The sequence below is a fragment of the Antechinus flavipes genome, chromosome 3 (assembly GCF_016432865.1).
Source record: "Antechinus flavipes isolate AdamAnt ecotype Samford, QLD, Australia chromosome 3, AdamAnt_v2, whole genome shotgun sequence".
In the NCBI taxonomy this organism is placed as follows: Eukaryota; Metazoa; Chordata; class Mammalia; order Dasyuromorphia; family Dasyuridae; genus Antechinus; species Antechinus flavipes.
The window spans coordinates 81,218,453-81,235,374 of record NC_067400.1 but is presented as its reverse complement, the minus strand read 5'-3'; the positions used below and the strand labels follow the sequence as shown (position 1 = coordinate 81,235,374).

The 16,922-nt window shown below is 33.2% G+C and overlaps 1 protein-coding gene across 1 annotated transcript in view; it reads left to right on the top strand.

The window, feature by feature from the left end:
* The first annotated feature begins 295 nt into the window (after nucleotides 1-295).
* Nucleotides 296-16,922, top strand: part of ICOS (inducible T cell costimulator) — a 37,933-nt gene continuing 21,306 nt past the window's right edge. Inside the window, exon 1 of the mRNA XM_051983754.1 lies at nucleotides 296-538. Within this exon, the coding sequence (XP_051839714.1) occupies nucleotides 481-538 (58 nt within the window). The 5' untranslated portion in view covers nucleotides 296-480. The remainder of the gene's footprint in view (nucleotides 539-16,922) is intronic.

Sequence of the window (16,922 nt, the reverse complement as noted above, 5' to 3'; positions counted from 1 at the left end):
TCTTTTCTTATCTTTTTCCAAAGACTCTCCCAGCTTTAAAAATAACAGAATAACTTGGAATATGTGAGAATATAGGGAATATTCACCATTTATTTGCCTAAGAAATATTGTTATACATAGGAGTTGATAATTTAGGAAAAGTATGTCAGGGGAAATAAAGTTAACAATGAGAGAAACACCTGTGTTCTTTAGGGCAACAAGTCCAGTAACACGTGTTCTCATTTGTAGAATCATCTCTATGTTAATCTGCCAGTAATTCGTGGACAAATGTGTCTTTGGTTTTCACAAGCCACAATAAGACCAATATAGCCTTTGGGAGTTAAGTGAAAGCCTTTGACTTACTGCTTTTGCATTACTCTCAACTCAACCCCCATATAATACACTTCCTCCCCAGAGCTTAGAAAACAACTGAAGACGTGAATTCATCCGTCAGCTTTGAAAAATCCTGAGAGAGCGTGGTAGCATCTGTTTCAGGCAAATATGAAGACAGACATCTTACTTTTTGTTCTCCTCTGCCTCCAGGCTAAAGTTCTAGCAGGTGAGTGTCCCTACTGTGCTTTTCTTATTAGGTTATGACCCATAGAGAGATTAAGAACATTTTGGCAAGAGAAACCAATGACCAGAGGATGGGCTTGGGGAACTGGGAATTGTAAGCGAAGATTTATGTGTCCAACTTTGGGCCTGTCACTGAGGTCAGATTCAGTTTTCCATAATTTATTAACCCATGAAGCTGTTTTCTTTTGCTTAGGAAAATAGTGTTGTATCATAATATTCTTGTTAACTTCTTGGAGTTACCTTTCACTGTCAGAAAGTAGGATTCTACTTTTTTTCTCTCCTAAAAAATACAAATTAAAATGGCTCCTGTCAACAAGATTTAAACTACTAAGTTATTTAAAATAAATAGCACTCACATCTGGAATGGGGATTCTTATTGTCCAGGGAAACTAAATAGATGGTCTTTTAGGAAGATCAATTTGATATTTTTATCTTTCCTGTGATTTGAAGCTCACAATGTCCCATTAGACACAGAGATTTTCTTGACATTGGACTTTTAACTATATCAGGCATTAAGTGATGAATGGAACAGGCGAGAGGACATTTAAAAAAAATTTTGTATCCCCCTTTATCCTTCTTTATCCTAGTTATTTTAGTCTTATTTAACAAAAAAACTGTACATTCAAGGCACTCAGAAAAATATTTCTATATTTTGATTTAGGTGAGGGTTTTTGGTGTATATTAATTATAAACCACAAAAGGTCCCAAAGTTATTCTCACATGATTCCTTAATAATAGAATTGAGATTCAAATGTCCTTGTCTCTAACTCAGAAAACAGTAGATGATGCCTCACTTTGTGTTATTTTTATTTGCTCTTCAACTCTGTGCCATATTCTTGATGGCTGGGAAGGCATACAACTGAAGTGATACATGAGAAGGAAGTGCTGCTAACAGCAGAGTTGAAAGAAGACAATTTGACAGGCTTAATCACATCAGTAAATATATTTTGGAGTGGTATAGAGACAAACACTTTAACTTGCCTCCAAATTTTTAAATGATTCTTTCTTGACACAAATGTATGTGCCTGACACTGTGGTGAGATAAGATGAATCAGTGGTACTGCAGAGGGAAAAACCCTGATTAAATGAGACTATGAAGTATTTAGGACACACAGACCTTGTGGTTGTTCCAGTCCAGGGCTTCTTAAACTTTTTCCACTTAACCACCTCTTTTTGGTCAAGAAACTTTTATGTGACCCTAGGTATATAGGTCTATCAAATAGGTATACAAATCAAACATTTACTGGTAAGAAATTAAATTTCATGACCTCCACATTCAGTTATGAAAGTCCATATATAATCATGACCCACAGTTTAAGAAGCTGAGTCCTAATGGATGTCTAAAATCTACTTCCAGCTCATCATAGTTACACATTTGCCTGTGTTTTTTTTTTTTTCTATAAACAAGGAAAATCCAAAACTAGTTAGAATGAATGAAACCTGGATGGTATTCTTTTATTTAAGAGATGTTTATTCAGGACGTGTTATATCATACCTGGTGGCCAGGGAGATGCAAAAATTAATTAAGATATGGATTCAGAATGCTTATATTTGAACAGCATTGTTGGTTTTCTCTTTGTTCTTCCAAAGTGCATTATTTTGAGGAATTGTCAAATAACATTGAAGGATGCTACATCAATCTGAGTTTTGCCAGCTAGACTCCAAGTTAATTATGTTAATATTAGCTTTATTTTCTAGTTTAGACCAAGTCTTAGATGAAGCACTTCAAGCCTCCAGAGTGATATTTTAAGTCTGGATAGTAATTTCATCTTTCTAGAGTACAATTAATTCTACATCATTTTGACATTTATTCACTGATTTTCATAGTACAAATAGCACCAGGGGCACATCTTATTTTCATTTGATAGCTAAAGAAACTGAAGCACAAGTAACTAAGGATACATAACAATAACAATAATGATAATGATGATCATATTTCTGCCAAATTCTATAGGTTTTAACAATAGATATGCAATAGAAGTAGAATGTAAGCAGTCCTGTAGCATTTAGGCATCTAGAGAGAAGGGGTTATTTTGGTTTGCCTTTGTGACCAAGTACCTGTTACAATGGTTGACAATGTTCAATAACTATTTGTTGAAGTGAGTGCAGAGAAGGAATTGAAGGAATGAGAGCTCAGGATTTGTAACTCTCATGTGACTGCTCAGGGTTCTGAAATTCATGTGAAAATTGTAAACAGATCATGATAGCTTGGCTAAATAGGAGAGATTGGTCAATAAGGGAATTTTTAATTTATTCCAGTTTTTCAATTAAAAAAAATTGGCTAAGCTTAAATCTTGTAAATCTTTTGTTTATTGTGCATAGAAGAGCAAGAGGTGGTGAGGTGACACAAGAGATGCAGTGCTGAGCTCAAAATCTGGCTGACTTGACTTCAAATCACACCTCAGACTCACTTATGTGATCCTAGGCAAGTCACTTAATTTCAGCGTTCCTCAGTTTTCTGAGAATAATAATAGCACCTGATTTTATGAGAATAAAATAATATAGGTTATATCTGTAGAGAACTTTATAAAAGTTATATATATACATACTTATATGTATATATGTATAATTGTATGCATATCTATACGCATCCCTATACATATATGTATATGTAACATATGAGCGTGTAGGTATATACACATATGTACACACACATATACATACTAGATCTCCCTGTCTCCCCTCTCTTTCCAGCTGGAAGCACACAGGTTACTCATAGACCCTATCCCACTATTGATTAACAGGAAAACTTGGATATGTTTAATTTCTGAGCTGGTTCTATGAACTTTTGGCAATTTGATGTTCAATCCCCAACTCTCAGGCATTGTACAAATATCCAATCAGTTTTTCCGTATTTAAGCTCAGAAATTCTTAAGTTTATGAACTCCTTCTGTCCAGCCTCCCCAGTAACTAGGATTATGGGCATCCTCAGCAGATTTTACAATCTTTAAAGAACCTTCATATATATTATATCATTTAATCTTCACACCCTAGGCAAAGATCAATAATGGTATGAATTTGTAAATCTGATTACCAATGATGAAAATTAAGTGATTGAAGTTAAGTGATGTCGACAAAGTGAAATATCCATGTGGTCTGTTAGTGGCAGTTTAAAGATAAGAATTCAGGTTATGTGGCTGTTTATTCAGTTCCATTTCCACTTTATACACAGCCTCTCATACTTCAAGTTTTAGTTACCCATAAAGAAAAAAAATAATTCCTTTTTTCTGACACTGACTTAAGAACCCAGAAGTTATCCTATAAAAATAGCATCTTCCTATACCACAAGTGACTTGTATACTGTTTTCCCTATTCTCCTAAGTTCTAACTGCCTGTAACATATCTCAGCTCAGCATGTGTACAGCTCATCCAACTGTTCCACTTAATGTATCATCTGCCACGGCACGCTATCCCTTATAACAGCTTCTTGAGTCAGAAGCTGTCTGGCAGTTTTGTTAATGAGTTGAAGTACAGAAGACCTTTTGTTCTTTCTTGGGCTAGTTAGCACCCATGGGGCTGAAGTAAAAATGCATCTTTGTCTACCAATGAAATGGGATTGAATTGTGCAAGGATTTCCTACCCTCAAATCACAAGCCAAACGTGTCTATCTCATCTTGGGGAAAATATACACACGCAACACACACACACAAAGTTTGATGTTCTTTGTTCTTAAAACGTGCTCCTAAAATAAAATATATTAATAAACATGCTAGCATAATTTATATGCTTCAGTTTTTCAGTGAGTTCACATGGAAGCATTGCTTTGTACAAGATTTAACAATAATTACCATAATGATAATAACAGCATTTATAAAATGTTTCAAGATTTTGAAATGCTCCATAAATATGATCTCATTTTATTCCCATAACAACCCCATGATGTAAATGGCATTATTACCCCCATTTTTACAGAACACTAAATTAAGGCATACAGAGATTTATTGCCAGGGATACATAGCTAATAAATAGTTGAGTTTGACCACAGTTCTTTCCGACTCCAGCACTTCGTCTGCAGTACCACTTAGTTGCCATTTTATAAGATTTCATATAAGTTTTTGTATACATATATAAGGGGAAAACCCAAGATAGTGATAACAACTCAAAGAGCTCAAAATGTATGTAGTAATTTTTTTTTACAATAACCATATGATATAATTAGTGCACATTTTGTTTCCATTTAGTGGCTGAAGAAACAGAGGCTTTGAAGAGTAAAATCAGTTGTCCCTAGTCACGTAGCCAGTTAACAATGCAGGTGGTACTATAATTTAGATTCTCTGAGAAATTCAATGTTCTATCTATTCTCTCACACTTATTCTCTAGATATTGGTCCATTTTGCCTCTTCTTTCTTCCATGTTAATTAAGTGAAACATTTTTATCATTCAACAATTATTTATTGAATGCCAACTATCAGTTTACATTATGCCAGGTGCAGGGAGAGATAGATAAGAAGTGGGACACAGAATCACTGATTTCTAAGAGATCAGTCTGGCTGATCTTAAATCATTGGTTGAGATATTGACTTCATTATGATTGAAGAGAGGTGACTCACATATATGGAATAGTTGAACAATAATATAAATTAATAATTGACCAGATCAAATGCCATGGAAAACAACTGTTAAAGAATTTCAGAAAAGGAAGAGATGTATATGCATAAGCTGCAGTCCTCAGAGAAGGCTTGGGACCAAAGCTAGATTTTGAAAGATAAGCAGAAGGGAAGAGAGGGCATTCCAAGTTGAAGAAACAGAAAGTGAGTTCAGGGAACAATGAGAAGTCCAGTTTGGTTTGTCTAGAGTTTACGTTGAGAATATATATATATATATATATATATATATATATATATATATATATATATATATATAAAATTTAAATGTGTATTGTATTGTATGGTAAGTTTTCGAAGACCCTTGACTAGTAGGTTGATGAGTCTAGACTTAGCATTGTAGCAAATGGGAATGTTTTGAATGCAAAATTGACAAGATGATTTGGTAATCTGCAAAATTCACTAAGTTATGAGGTGTTATTGAAACACATGAGGAAAAATTGCACAGAATGGGTAAGAATGGATGGGATGTTAACTGCATCATAGGAACAAATATCCAAATAAAAAAAATTCACTAACTTAAGGAAGTATTTTGAGTGTGGTGTATGATAATTTTCCTGGATGGTTCCCTTATCAGACCATATGTGAAATACTTTGTTCAGTTTGGGGAAATACATTTTGGAAAGGCTTAGAATATAATCTGTGGAGAGTTCTCAAGGAAGCGAAGGGTCTATGAAAGTATATAATCTAGAAAAGGGAATCCTTGGGATAGCAGGATATGGGAACTATCTTCAAGTATTTGAAAAATTCCCACATAGAACAGGTATTCAATTTGTTTTACTTGGTACTGGGGACAAAAGTGGGAGCCAATAACAATATTAGCATTTATAATAATAATAACATTTATAACAATAATAGCATTTATATAATCTGAGATTTATAAAGTACATTATCTCATTTATCCTATATCAACTCTATGGGAGAGATGCTATTATTATCTTCATTTTACAGGTTTCTTCATTTGTCAGGTATGTAGTAAAGGAGATGGATTCTTTTTTCAGGTATGCATTCATCTAGATCAGGACGTCTTAATCTTTTCCCACTCACAATCCCTTTTCATCTGGGAAACTTTTATGTGACTTTGGGTATGTAGATATACAAAATAGGTATGCAACTCAAACATTTACTGATAATAAATAAAATTTTGTAACCCCAACATTCAGTTAAGAGATCCTATATAGGGTCACAAATCACAATTTAAGAAGCTGGGATCTAGATGACCTCTGAAGTCCTTTTTAACACTCCTATCCTATGATTCTGAAATGTAAATCAGAGCAGATATATTGAAAAAGTAGAAAATTCATCATTCAATTAATTCGTCATTTGTACTTCAATTTTCCCCACATTTCTTTATTTTATTTTTAATTTATGGAATAAAACACGCATTTCCATAACATAGCATTAAAATGATTACACATGAAACTGTGAATCTATTATATATAACTTTGCTGTTCCTTTTAAATATGTAATAAAGTTATCAGGTAAATTTCTTATTTCTTTTTTTCTTTTCCTCCCCTCCTTAACCCTAAAGATGGCTATCATTAGATACAAATAAGTATATATGTATCTCAACTTTTAAAATATCAGGATAATAAAAAAAAATTTATGAGTTCATATATGGCAAATTAAAAAGAGCAGGAGCCTCAAAGTTAGAAGATTTGGGTTGAACTTCTGGTTTTGACCGGTACTTTCAGCAAGCCATTTATTTTCTTTGAGAACTCAGTTTCCTCATCTGAAAAATAGAACTACCACTATGATCACAACTTTTAGAATCATGAGAATGAAAGGAGAAAAGTTATTTTAAGCATCTTATTATCATAAAGCATTATATAAGTACAAGTTATTATTTTTTTAAATTTGTAAACCTTAACCAACGAAACAAAACAAATAGCAAAAAGGAAATGTCAGATAATTCTACTCAATAAGTAGATTTTAGAGGACTGAACATGAAATAATGAAAACACACAAAGGGATTAAAATTAAAAAAAAATATTTATGTGTTATGCAAAAATGTTTTTTAGCATTCCTTTCTATAGTGGCAAGGAACTGGAAACTGATTGGATACCTATTAGTTGGAGAATGGCTGGATAGGTAAAGTTATATGTACATTATGAAATATTACTGTTCTATAAAAAATGATCAGTAGTATGATTTCAGAAAGGTCTGGACTTTCTGAAGACTTGCATGAACTGATGCTAAGTGAAGTGAGTAGAATCAAAAGAACATTGTACACAGCAACAAGATTATGTGATGATCAATTGTGATGGACATGGCTCTTTTCAACATGAAATGATTCAGGCCAATTCCAATAGATTTGTGATGGAGAGAGCCATTTGCATTCAGAAAGAAGATAGTAGGGATTCAATATGGATCACCAACATAATTTTTTTTCACCTTTTTTGTTGTTTGTTTGCTTTTTGTTTTCTTTCTCATTTTGTTTCCCTCTTTGAGCTGATTTTTCTTGTGCTACATGATAATTGTGGAAGTATGTATAGAAAAATTGCACATGTTTAACATATATTGGGTTACTTGCTGACTAGGCAAGGGAGTGGGGGGAAGAGAAGGAGAAAAAATTTGGAACATGAAGTTTTCCAAGGGTGAATTCTAAAATCTATCTTTGCATATATTTTGAAAATAAAAAGCTATTATTTTTAAAAAGATACTCAATTAAATCTTAAATATATGTATGCACAAATATCTTTTCTGGGTAGAATCAAAACACATATAAACTCAGGGAAAACTTAAATGTTTATCTTAGCTCTAACTGTGGAAATACCTTTGACCTTACTAGCCTTTCAAAGGTTATGACCAAGGCCCATATGTAATAGAACTAAGAAGATTTAGTTGAATTTATAAAATGATTGATTGGGTTTGGACAAAATGTCATTATTATTCCTAAGGAACCATTCATAGCTTACATAGGCTTACAAAGACAAATAAAATCTCAAAATTTTCCATGTAAGTGGGATTTTTGTGGGGCTCTTGTCCTAACCAAAGCTATTCCTTTAAAAATGATAGCCAAAAGCATATTTTGCTGATTGCTTCATTTTTTTTACATGAAATAATTTATGTATGGCACTTGAAAATGTTCTATTGGAATTCAAAATATTATTTTGGGAAATATAAAACTTCAGGCTTTCAAAGCTATTTCCAAACTATTGTTAGTTGAAAGTCATTTTTCTTTGCTTTGAACTTTAAAAAATAAAAACAAAGTTGACCAGTAAGTTTAAACAATCAAATTTATAGAAATGTATAGTCATTAGTATACATAAACAAATAAATGAGAATTCTAGAGTCAAAAATCCTATGACATACATAGCAAGTATCAACTTCTTTTGAATTGATTTTTCTATTCAGAAGTTGGGGTGATCAAATATTTTTTAGTGCCAGTCATTATATTTAATTAATCAGTTTGTTGGATTTTTCATGGAATTAATAAATTATGGTTAGAGTTAACTCACTATGTCACTAGCTATATAACTTTGAACAAGTCAATTACATTTCTGAGCCTTCATTTTCTCATCTTAAAAACTAGAATTAATCATCTACATTAATTTCTCATTAGATTGTTGTAAGGTTTAAATGGAAAATGTTTATTGTGATTTACTAAAACCTGAGATTTCATATTCATTATAATCAAGATTAATTTTCAATATCAAACATTCTCTTTCCTCTCTTTTCTTTATTTTTCTTTTCTTTTCTTTCTTTTTTTGTTTTTTTGTTTTTTGATATTGGGCATTAGAAAGACTCAAGTATCTTTTATAAGATTTATCTACTACAGTGACTAATATTTGTTGGAGTTTAAACTCTGTGAGGGCAGAGCAATGTCTTTCCCGATTTCTTTAAATTCTCAAACACTAGTTCAGTGATATCGACAAAGACAATGATTAATAAATGTTAGTGATACTGATAGTGAAGTCAACTTGCTAGGAGTAAAACAATTCAATATTTTAAAATTGATTTTTTAAAATGGCATTTTGTATGTAATAGATAATCCTTTTAAGATTACTACTTGATTCCAATAGTAAGGCATTTTTGAACTGGGCTTGGTAGTACATATTAGCAATTTTTGCTACTAGAGTTGGTGAATTGGATTCTGAGTTAAAGTAGGGCTAAGTTAATGGGATATTTGTACTAATTCTGGTACCTCTATTGTGAGCCTCCTGGAATGGGGTACAGGGGCCTTAAGAAGTAGCAAACTGTCAGATCAGAGAGGGGTTAAAGCTATAGTGGAGGAGGTGTGTGAGTAGCCCCTCCATTTGTAGCTTTGTAAATAATTATAATAAGAACTACATCAACAAAAACAAAAATAATTATGGAATTAGACACTCTCTTTGCTTGTATCTTCATCTAAATGAACAATAAGAGCATTCCATTAGTTTGCTATTTCATTCCTTTATATCTTTTGATGTTATTTTTATTTTAGAAACTGACAATTCTCCTTCTGTCTTCACCAACCTTCATTTCCCTTCTATCCTAAGCAGTTTGAAAACAAATTGTTAGAAACCCATACTGAAAAGCTCTCTCTTTTTTGAAACTAGATCAAAGGAATAGACAGCACCTGTAGAGTTCTGTATTAAGAATTAAGGAAATGAAGTTCTTGTGTGTATATATACATTTTTCTGTGCATGCATGTATGCAAATACATATACATGTATAAAATATTATTTAATTCATAGTTATTAACTACGTTATATGAAGAAGGGACTGTGCAAGAGACACTGAGGCTACACAGATAATTTAAACAGTCCACATATATAGAAGAATAGAAGGGGAAGTAAAACAAATGTCTAAAGAATTTTCACAGAAGATAAAACTTACTTCCATTGTGTTAGTATTATGTAACTAAAAACAAGATAAAAGATTTGAGGTAACTTAGTAGTTTTTTAGTTCTTGAGATTTATCAACCCAAAAGATTGCCTCTCTCACGTGACAAAGTCTGTCTGGTGCTGCTAATTAGGTATTCTAGTTTTGGAGACTCTCAAAAGGTCTGAATTGCCTGCTCACTAAGTAACCCTTGAGAACAGAGCTTAAACAGATGCCTTCATACCTATATTCTGCTGAAGTGTTCCTGTACCAGATTTCTGGTAGTGAAAAAGTAGGGTCTGGTTTTACCCAACTTTCTGCTTAATTCACCAGCCAACGCTTTTCAAAATTGCCATCTGTTTCTAGTAGAAATGACACCCCTCAAAATGACAGCCACTAATAACTTGGATATTTTGGTAACTGCAGACTCTTTGGGGAATCAATTAACTATGTTTTCTCCTTGGTACTAGAGGACAAGTATTTATCATGTGTACAGGGGAAAAAGGATTGCTTCCTTTACCACTTCATCATGGAATCACAGAATGTCAGAACTCAAAAAAAGTCTTAAAGATCATTTAGATGAGATATTCTTTAAAAAGGGTCCATAGGTAATCATCAGGACATATGGATGAAAAAAAATTATAAGTTTATATTCATTAACCTCTAATTGAAGTTTGATATTTTCTTCAACAACAACAACAATTTATTTTGGAAAGGAGTCCAAAAGACTTTGCCAGACTCCCAAAGCAGTCCATAACACATAGTCAAAAAAGTTAAACCTCTCTAATTTAGATCAACTCTCTCATTTCCTCAGCAAGAAACAAGAGTGGGGAAATAATCTATTAATGTAACATAAATAGCAAAAGAGGCAGAATTTGAATCCAGAGCTCCTGCCTCCAGATTCAGTATTCTATATACTCAAAGTCATATTGCTAGTTTATAAATAACTGAATCAGAGCTTGAATGTACATTTGATTAGAAGTCTAATGTTTTTCAGACTAAATTATTTGTTTAGAAGAATAATCATGAAGGAATTGAACTGTTGAAGGAATTTACTACTACACTCCTACCAGCTCTGTTTGTGCACTAGGCCCTTTTTTTGGGGGGGAAGACGGGGAATCTGGTGGTTGAATGAGCAGCCATCTTGCCTTGGGTCTTCCTGAGACTTTTATCAATACCTTCACGTTTATGATACAAAATCCTAATACTCATGAAATTCTTGAATGCAATTGGTTGAATGTGATGGATACAGTTCATACTCTCTTCATATTCCAGTCTTAACTCTGACTACTAGGTAGAAAAGCCAGTTTATTTAATCTCATGATATCTTTCTGGTAAAACAGTCATTCAAAGAAACCACAAAGTAGTGACTGACATCACAGCATAAGTCTGCAAATAATTTATTTTGATGCTCTGGCCACCTGAGTTGAACACCTGTGGGATTTTTTTTTCCATTACCGCAAAGCAAAACAGCTTTTATAGGAAGGTCTTTTTCATTTCTTTTCCCTCACAATACATACTTGTGAAGTTAAATAATTTCCCCCACCCACAGAAGTATTAAACACTTCCACTCAAGTCCTAACTTGGTACCTTATCGTGGTAAGGAGATAACCTGGGATTTCTGAAAGATGTACTAATAACCTATAAGCTCCCTCTAAAATGTCCCCTCTTTTAGCCTAATGTTGAACTGGGTATATATGAGAACAATCCAAGCTAAATTCAGAAATGCCCGGGCCCAGAGCAGCAGCCAGAAAGTCATAATCATATATCACTTATCGGGAATGGTTATTGAGAATGGAGATTTTGTCCATCTTTCTACTTGTATTCCTAATATTAGCACAGTGCCTAGCACACAATAAGCACTTAATATATATTTGTATATTGATGTGGAAGGCATGCAGATTCTGCATTCTTGAAGGAATATTTATGTCAATAAAATCATGTGTTCTCAATGTACTTACCAATTGATAAGTTCTTGTTCTAATTAATTATCTGTTACTTGTTCTTATCAATAATTTTATCCTGAATATGTGCTTCTCTGAAGGTCCCACCATCAGTGCAAAAATGAAGAATGCTTTTGCTTGCAAAGAATTTTGTAAGTAGAAAGAAGTTAAGTCAGTCTGTTTTATTTTGGAGAATGCCCTTGTTCCATTTCATTATATAATATAGCTATTTAAGGAGCCTTCCCAAGCAAATAAATTTTTCTTAAAGATTTTTTTTAAAAATCAATCAATTTTCCTCTTCCACTTTAATATCTTATTGTGTATATGGTAAGCACTGGGGACACAAAGATAAAAGTTTCTATCTTCATGGAGTTATTCTTCTACTGAATGCATACAATACAATCACAGAGCAAATACAAGACATAAACAAAATAAGGTGGATGAAGCATTGAGGAAATTAACAAAAGCTCTGTAGGGAGGTCAAGAAGAAAGAGATCTGAGAAATAGCCAATGGTTTAGAAATAAAGAGATCATGAATAATCCTTGTTCAATTGAATTGTGTTGAGTTCCCATTTTACAGATTCTAAAATCTTAGAATATTCTTTGAGGCAGGGACTGTTATGTTTTTATCCTTCTATTTCCAATTCTAGCACAATTCCAAGAATAGAATCTTGAAATCTTGTGATTAACTTTTGTGGAAACGTAATTTTAAAAAGTGAATTTAAATCTATTTAACCATTTCAGGGGAATCTTTATTTACATTAATCAGGACCTAAATACATTCCTTCTGTCAATTTTGGGCATTTTCATGGGCTTTCCTCTTATGCCTATGATGCTCTCCCTCATCATTCCTGCCTCCTAGATTACCTGACTTCCTTCTATATCAACTAAAATCCCACTTTCCACCATGAGCCTTGCCTGATATCTTCCCTCTTATCAATTCAGTATATACCTAATTTGTAAATAGTTTCTTTTCCATTGTCATCCCCATTATATTGTGAGCTCATTGAGAACAGGTACTATGTAGTGCCTTTCTTTGTGTCTGCACAAAGCTATCCACAGCTTTGCACAGTACTTGATACGTAGTATGGTAGATACTGAATAAATGCTTATGGACCAATTGACTTGGCAATTGATTAGATATGACAAATATGAGAAATTGTTAATTACAGTAGTAATATTTTCAGAAACAGAAAAAATTGGAAGAGATATGAGTTTTGGGGGAAAATCTAATGAATTCCATTTTTGGACACATTTGAAATGCCTAGTATGTAGATGTCCAAGTGGAGATACTCAGCACACTGTTGGCAACGCAGAACTGGAATTCAGGAAAGAAATTAGGACTGACTATATGGATTTGGAAGTCATCTGAATAGAAATGGCAATTGATGTCATAGAAGTTGAGGAGATCACCAAGAGAAAGAATTAGGACAAGAGAAGAAAAGATGGAAGCAGAATAATATGAAACACAGGACATTGGACTTAGAAGATCTGATTTTAAATCTTGTCTGAGATACAAGCTGTGTATCACTTTGGACAAATTACTTAATTTCTCTGTGCCTTATCTTTATGAGGAGATTGGATTTACTGGTTGGGTTCTATAGTTTCTTCAGTTTGTAAATGAATTCCTTCCTAAAATGATATTCTTGGCTGAACACAACAGTCTAGATGTAATCTGGCTATGGTAAAAGACAGTGGGTCTATCACTTCCCCATATTCTAAATGTCATGCCTTTACAAGTACATAAGGTTTTTTGTTTGCCATATGAAGCTTTGAATGCACTAAAAACATCGCTATCACTTTTAACTTACATAGCCACATTTTCTCTAGATTTTACTCTTCAAATGGATTTTTGGAACTCATTTTGTTATTAAACTTCATTTTGTTAGAGTTGGTCTAATGTATTAGTCTATCAGGATGTTTTGGGATCTTGACTTATGTATTAACTCTTTTCTGATAATCATTTCTATAAATCTGATAATTGTATCTTCATCCAAATAATTGCTTTTAATAGTTTTTTTTTTATTTTCCAGATACACACAAAGACAGCTTTCAACACTCATCCCTGCAAAACTCTGTGCTCCAAATCTCTCTCCCTTCCTCTCCCCGCCAACCCTTCCCATAGATAGCAAGCAATCCAATATAGGTTAAACATATGCGACTCTTCCAAATGTATTTCCATATCCATCATGCTGCACAAGAAAAATCAGATTAAAAGGTGAAAAAAAATAACTATGAGAAAAAACCAAGCAAGCAAACAACAACAACAAATGAAAGTACTAGACTTGGATTCACATTCAGTCTCCACAGTTCTCTCCCTAGATGCCTATTGCTCCCTCCATATAAGTCTATTGAAATTGTTCCAATAAATGTGATGGAGAGAACCATCTGCATCCAGAAAGAGAATTATGGGAACTGAATTTTGGAATACAACTTAGTATTTCACCTTTGTTGTTGTTTACTTACATTTTTTCTTTCTCATGTTTTTGATCTGATTTTTTTGTGTGCATCATGATAAATGTGGAAATATGTTTGGAAGAATTACTCATTAACCTATATTGGATTTCTTGGGAATCTAGGGGAGGGGATTACAGGGCAGGGAGAGAGAAAAAATTGGAACTTAAGATTTTGCAAGAGTGAGTGTTGAAAACTTTATTTGCATGCATTTTGAAAATAAAAAACTAGGAGCAGCTAGGTGGTGCAGTGGATAGAGCACCAGCCCTGACGTTAGGAGAATCTGAGTTCAAATATGGCCTCAGACACTTAACACTTCTTAGCTGTGTGACCCTAGAGGAGTCATTTAATCCCAATTGCTTCAGCAAAAAAAAAAAAAAAAAGTTATTCCAAAAAAGTCTATTGGAATTGTCTTGGATCACTTAATTTTTGAAAAGAGTCAAGACCATTGCTGTTGTTCATTACACAATGTTGTTTCTGCTGTGTATAATGTTTTCTTGGTTCTATTCACTTCATGTAATATCAGTTCATGCAAGTCTTTCCAGGTTTTTCTGAAATCAGCCTGTTTTTCATTTCTTATAGAAAACATTCTATTAAATTAATATATCATAATTTCAAGTAATTGTTCTAAAAAGTTAAATGGCATGGGACCAAACACAGATTCTTGGGATACTTCCCTCGAACTTGAATTCAACCTTATAATGACTATCCTTTATAAACAATAATTCAACCAGATTTAAATCCATTGAATTATTCTATCATCTAGTCTACATCAGTCCATCATGTCCTCAAAGATAATGGAAGCACCTTCCTAAAATGATATTCTTGGCTGAACACAACAGTCTAGATGTAATCTGGCTATGGTAAAAGACAGTGGGTCTATCACTTCCCCATATTCTAAATGTCATGCCTTTACAAGTACATAAGGTTTTTTGTTTGCCATATGAAGCTTTGAATGCACTAAAAACATCGCTATCACTTTTAACTTACATAGCCACATTTTCTCTAGATTTTACTCTTCAAATGGATTTTTGGAACTCATTTTGTTATTAAACTTCATTTTGTTAGAGTTGGTCTAATGTATTAGTCTATCAGGATGTTTTGGGATCTTGACTTATGTATTAACTCTTTTCTGATAATCATTTCTATAAATCTGATAATTGTATCTTCATCCAAATAATTGCTTTTAATAGTTTTTTTTTTATTTTTCCAGATACACACAAAGACAACTTTCAACACTCATCCCTGCAAAACTCTGTGCTCCAAATCTCTCTCCCTTCCTCTCCCTCCCAACCCTTCCCATAGATAGCAAGCAATCCAATATAGGTTAAACATATGCGACTCTTCCAAATGTATTTCCATATCCATCATGCTGCACAAGAAAAATCAGATTAAAAGGTGAAAAAAAATAACCATGAGAAAAAACCAAGCAAGCAAACAAACAACAACAACAACAAATGAAAGTACTAGACTTGGATCCACATTCAGTCTCCACAGTTCTCTCCCTAGATGCCTATTGCTCCCTCCATATAAGTCTATTGAAATTGTTCCAATAAATGTGATGGAGAGAACCATCTGCATCCAGAAAGAGAATTATGGGAACTGAATTTTGGAATACAACTTAGTATTTCACCTTTGTTGTTGTTGTTTACTTACATTTTTTCTTTCTCATGTTTTTGATCTGATTTTTTTGTGTGCATCATGATAAATGTGGAAATATGTTTGGAAGAATTACTCATTAACCTATATTGGATTTCTTGGGAATCTAGGGGAGGGGATTACAGGGCAGGGAGAGAGAAAAAATTGGAACTTAAGATTTTGCAAGAGTGAGTGTTGAAAACTTTATTTGCATGCATTTTGAAAATAAAAAACTAGGAGCAACTAGGTGGTGCAGTGGATAGAGCACCAGCCCTGACGTTAGGAGAATCTGAGTTCAAATATGGCCTCAGACACTTAACACTTCTTAGCTGTGTGACCCTGGAGGAGTCATTTAATCCCAATTGCTTCAGCAAAAAAAAAAAAAAGTTATTCCAAAAAAGTCTATTGGAATTGTCTTGGATCACTTAATTTTTGAAAAGAGTCAAGACCATTGCTGTTGTTCATTACACAATGTTGTTTCTGCTGTGTATAATGTTTTCTTGGTTCTATTCACTTCATGTAATGTCAATTCATGCAAGTCTTTCCAGGTTTTTCTGAAATCAGCCTGTTTTTCATTTCTTATAGAAAACATTCTATTAAATTAATATATCATAATTTCAAGTAATTGTTCTAAAAAGTTAAATGGCATGGGACCAAACACAGATTCTTGGGATACTTCCCTCGAACTTGAATTCAACCTTATAATGACTATCCTTTATAAACAATAATTCAACCAGATTTAAATCCATTGAATTATTCTATCATCTAGTCTACATCAGTCCATCATGTCCTCAAAGATAATGGAAGCACCTTCCTTAAATAGCTTGCTGAAATCTAGGCAAGTCTATAACATTTCTCTAATCATCTAGTTAAGTAATTGTCCAAAAATAACTAGTATGGCATGATCTCTTGATGATAAAGC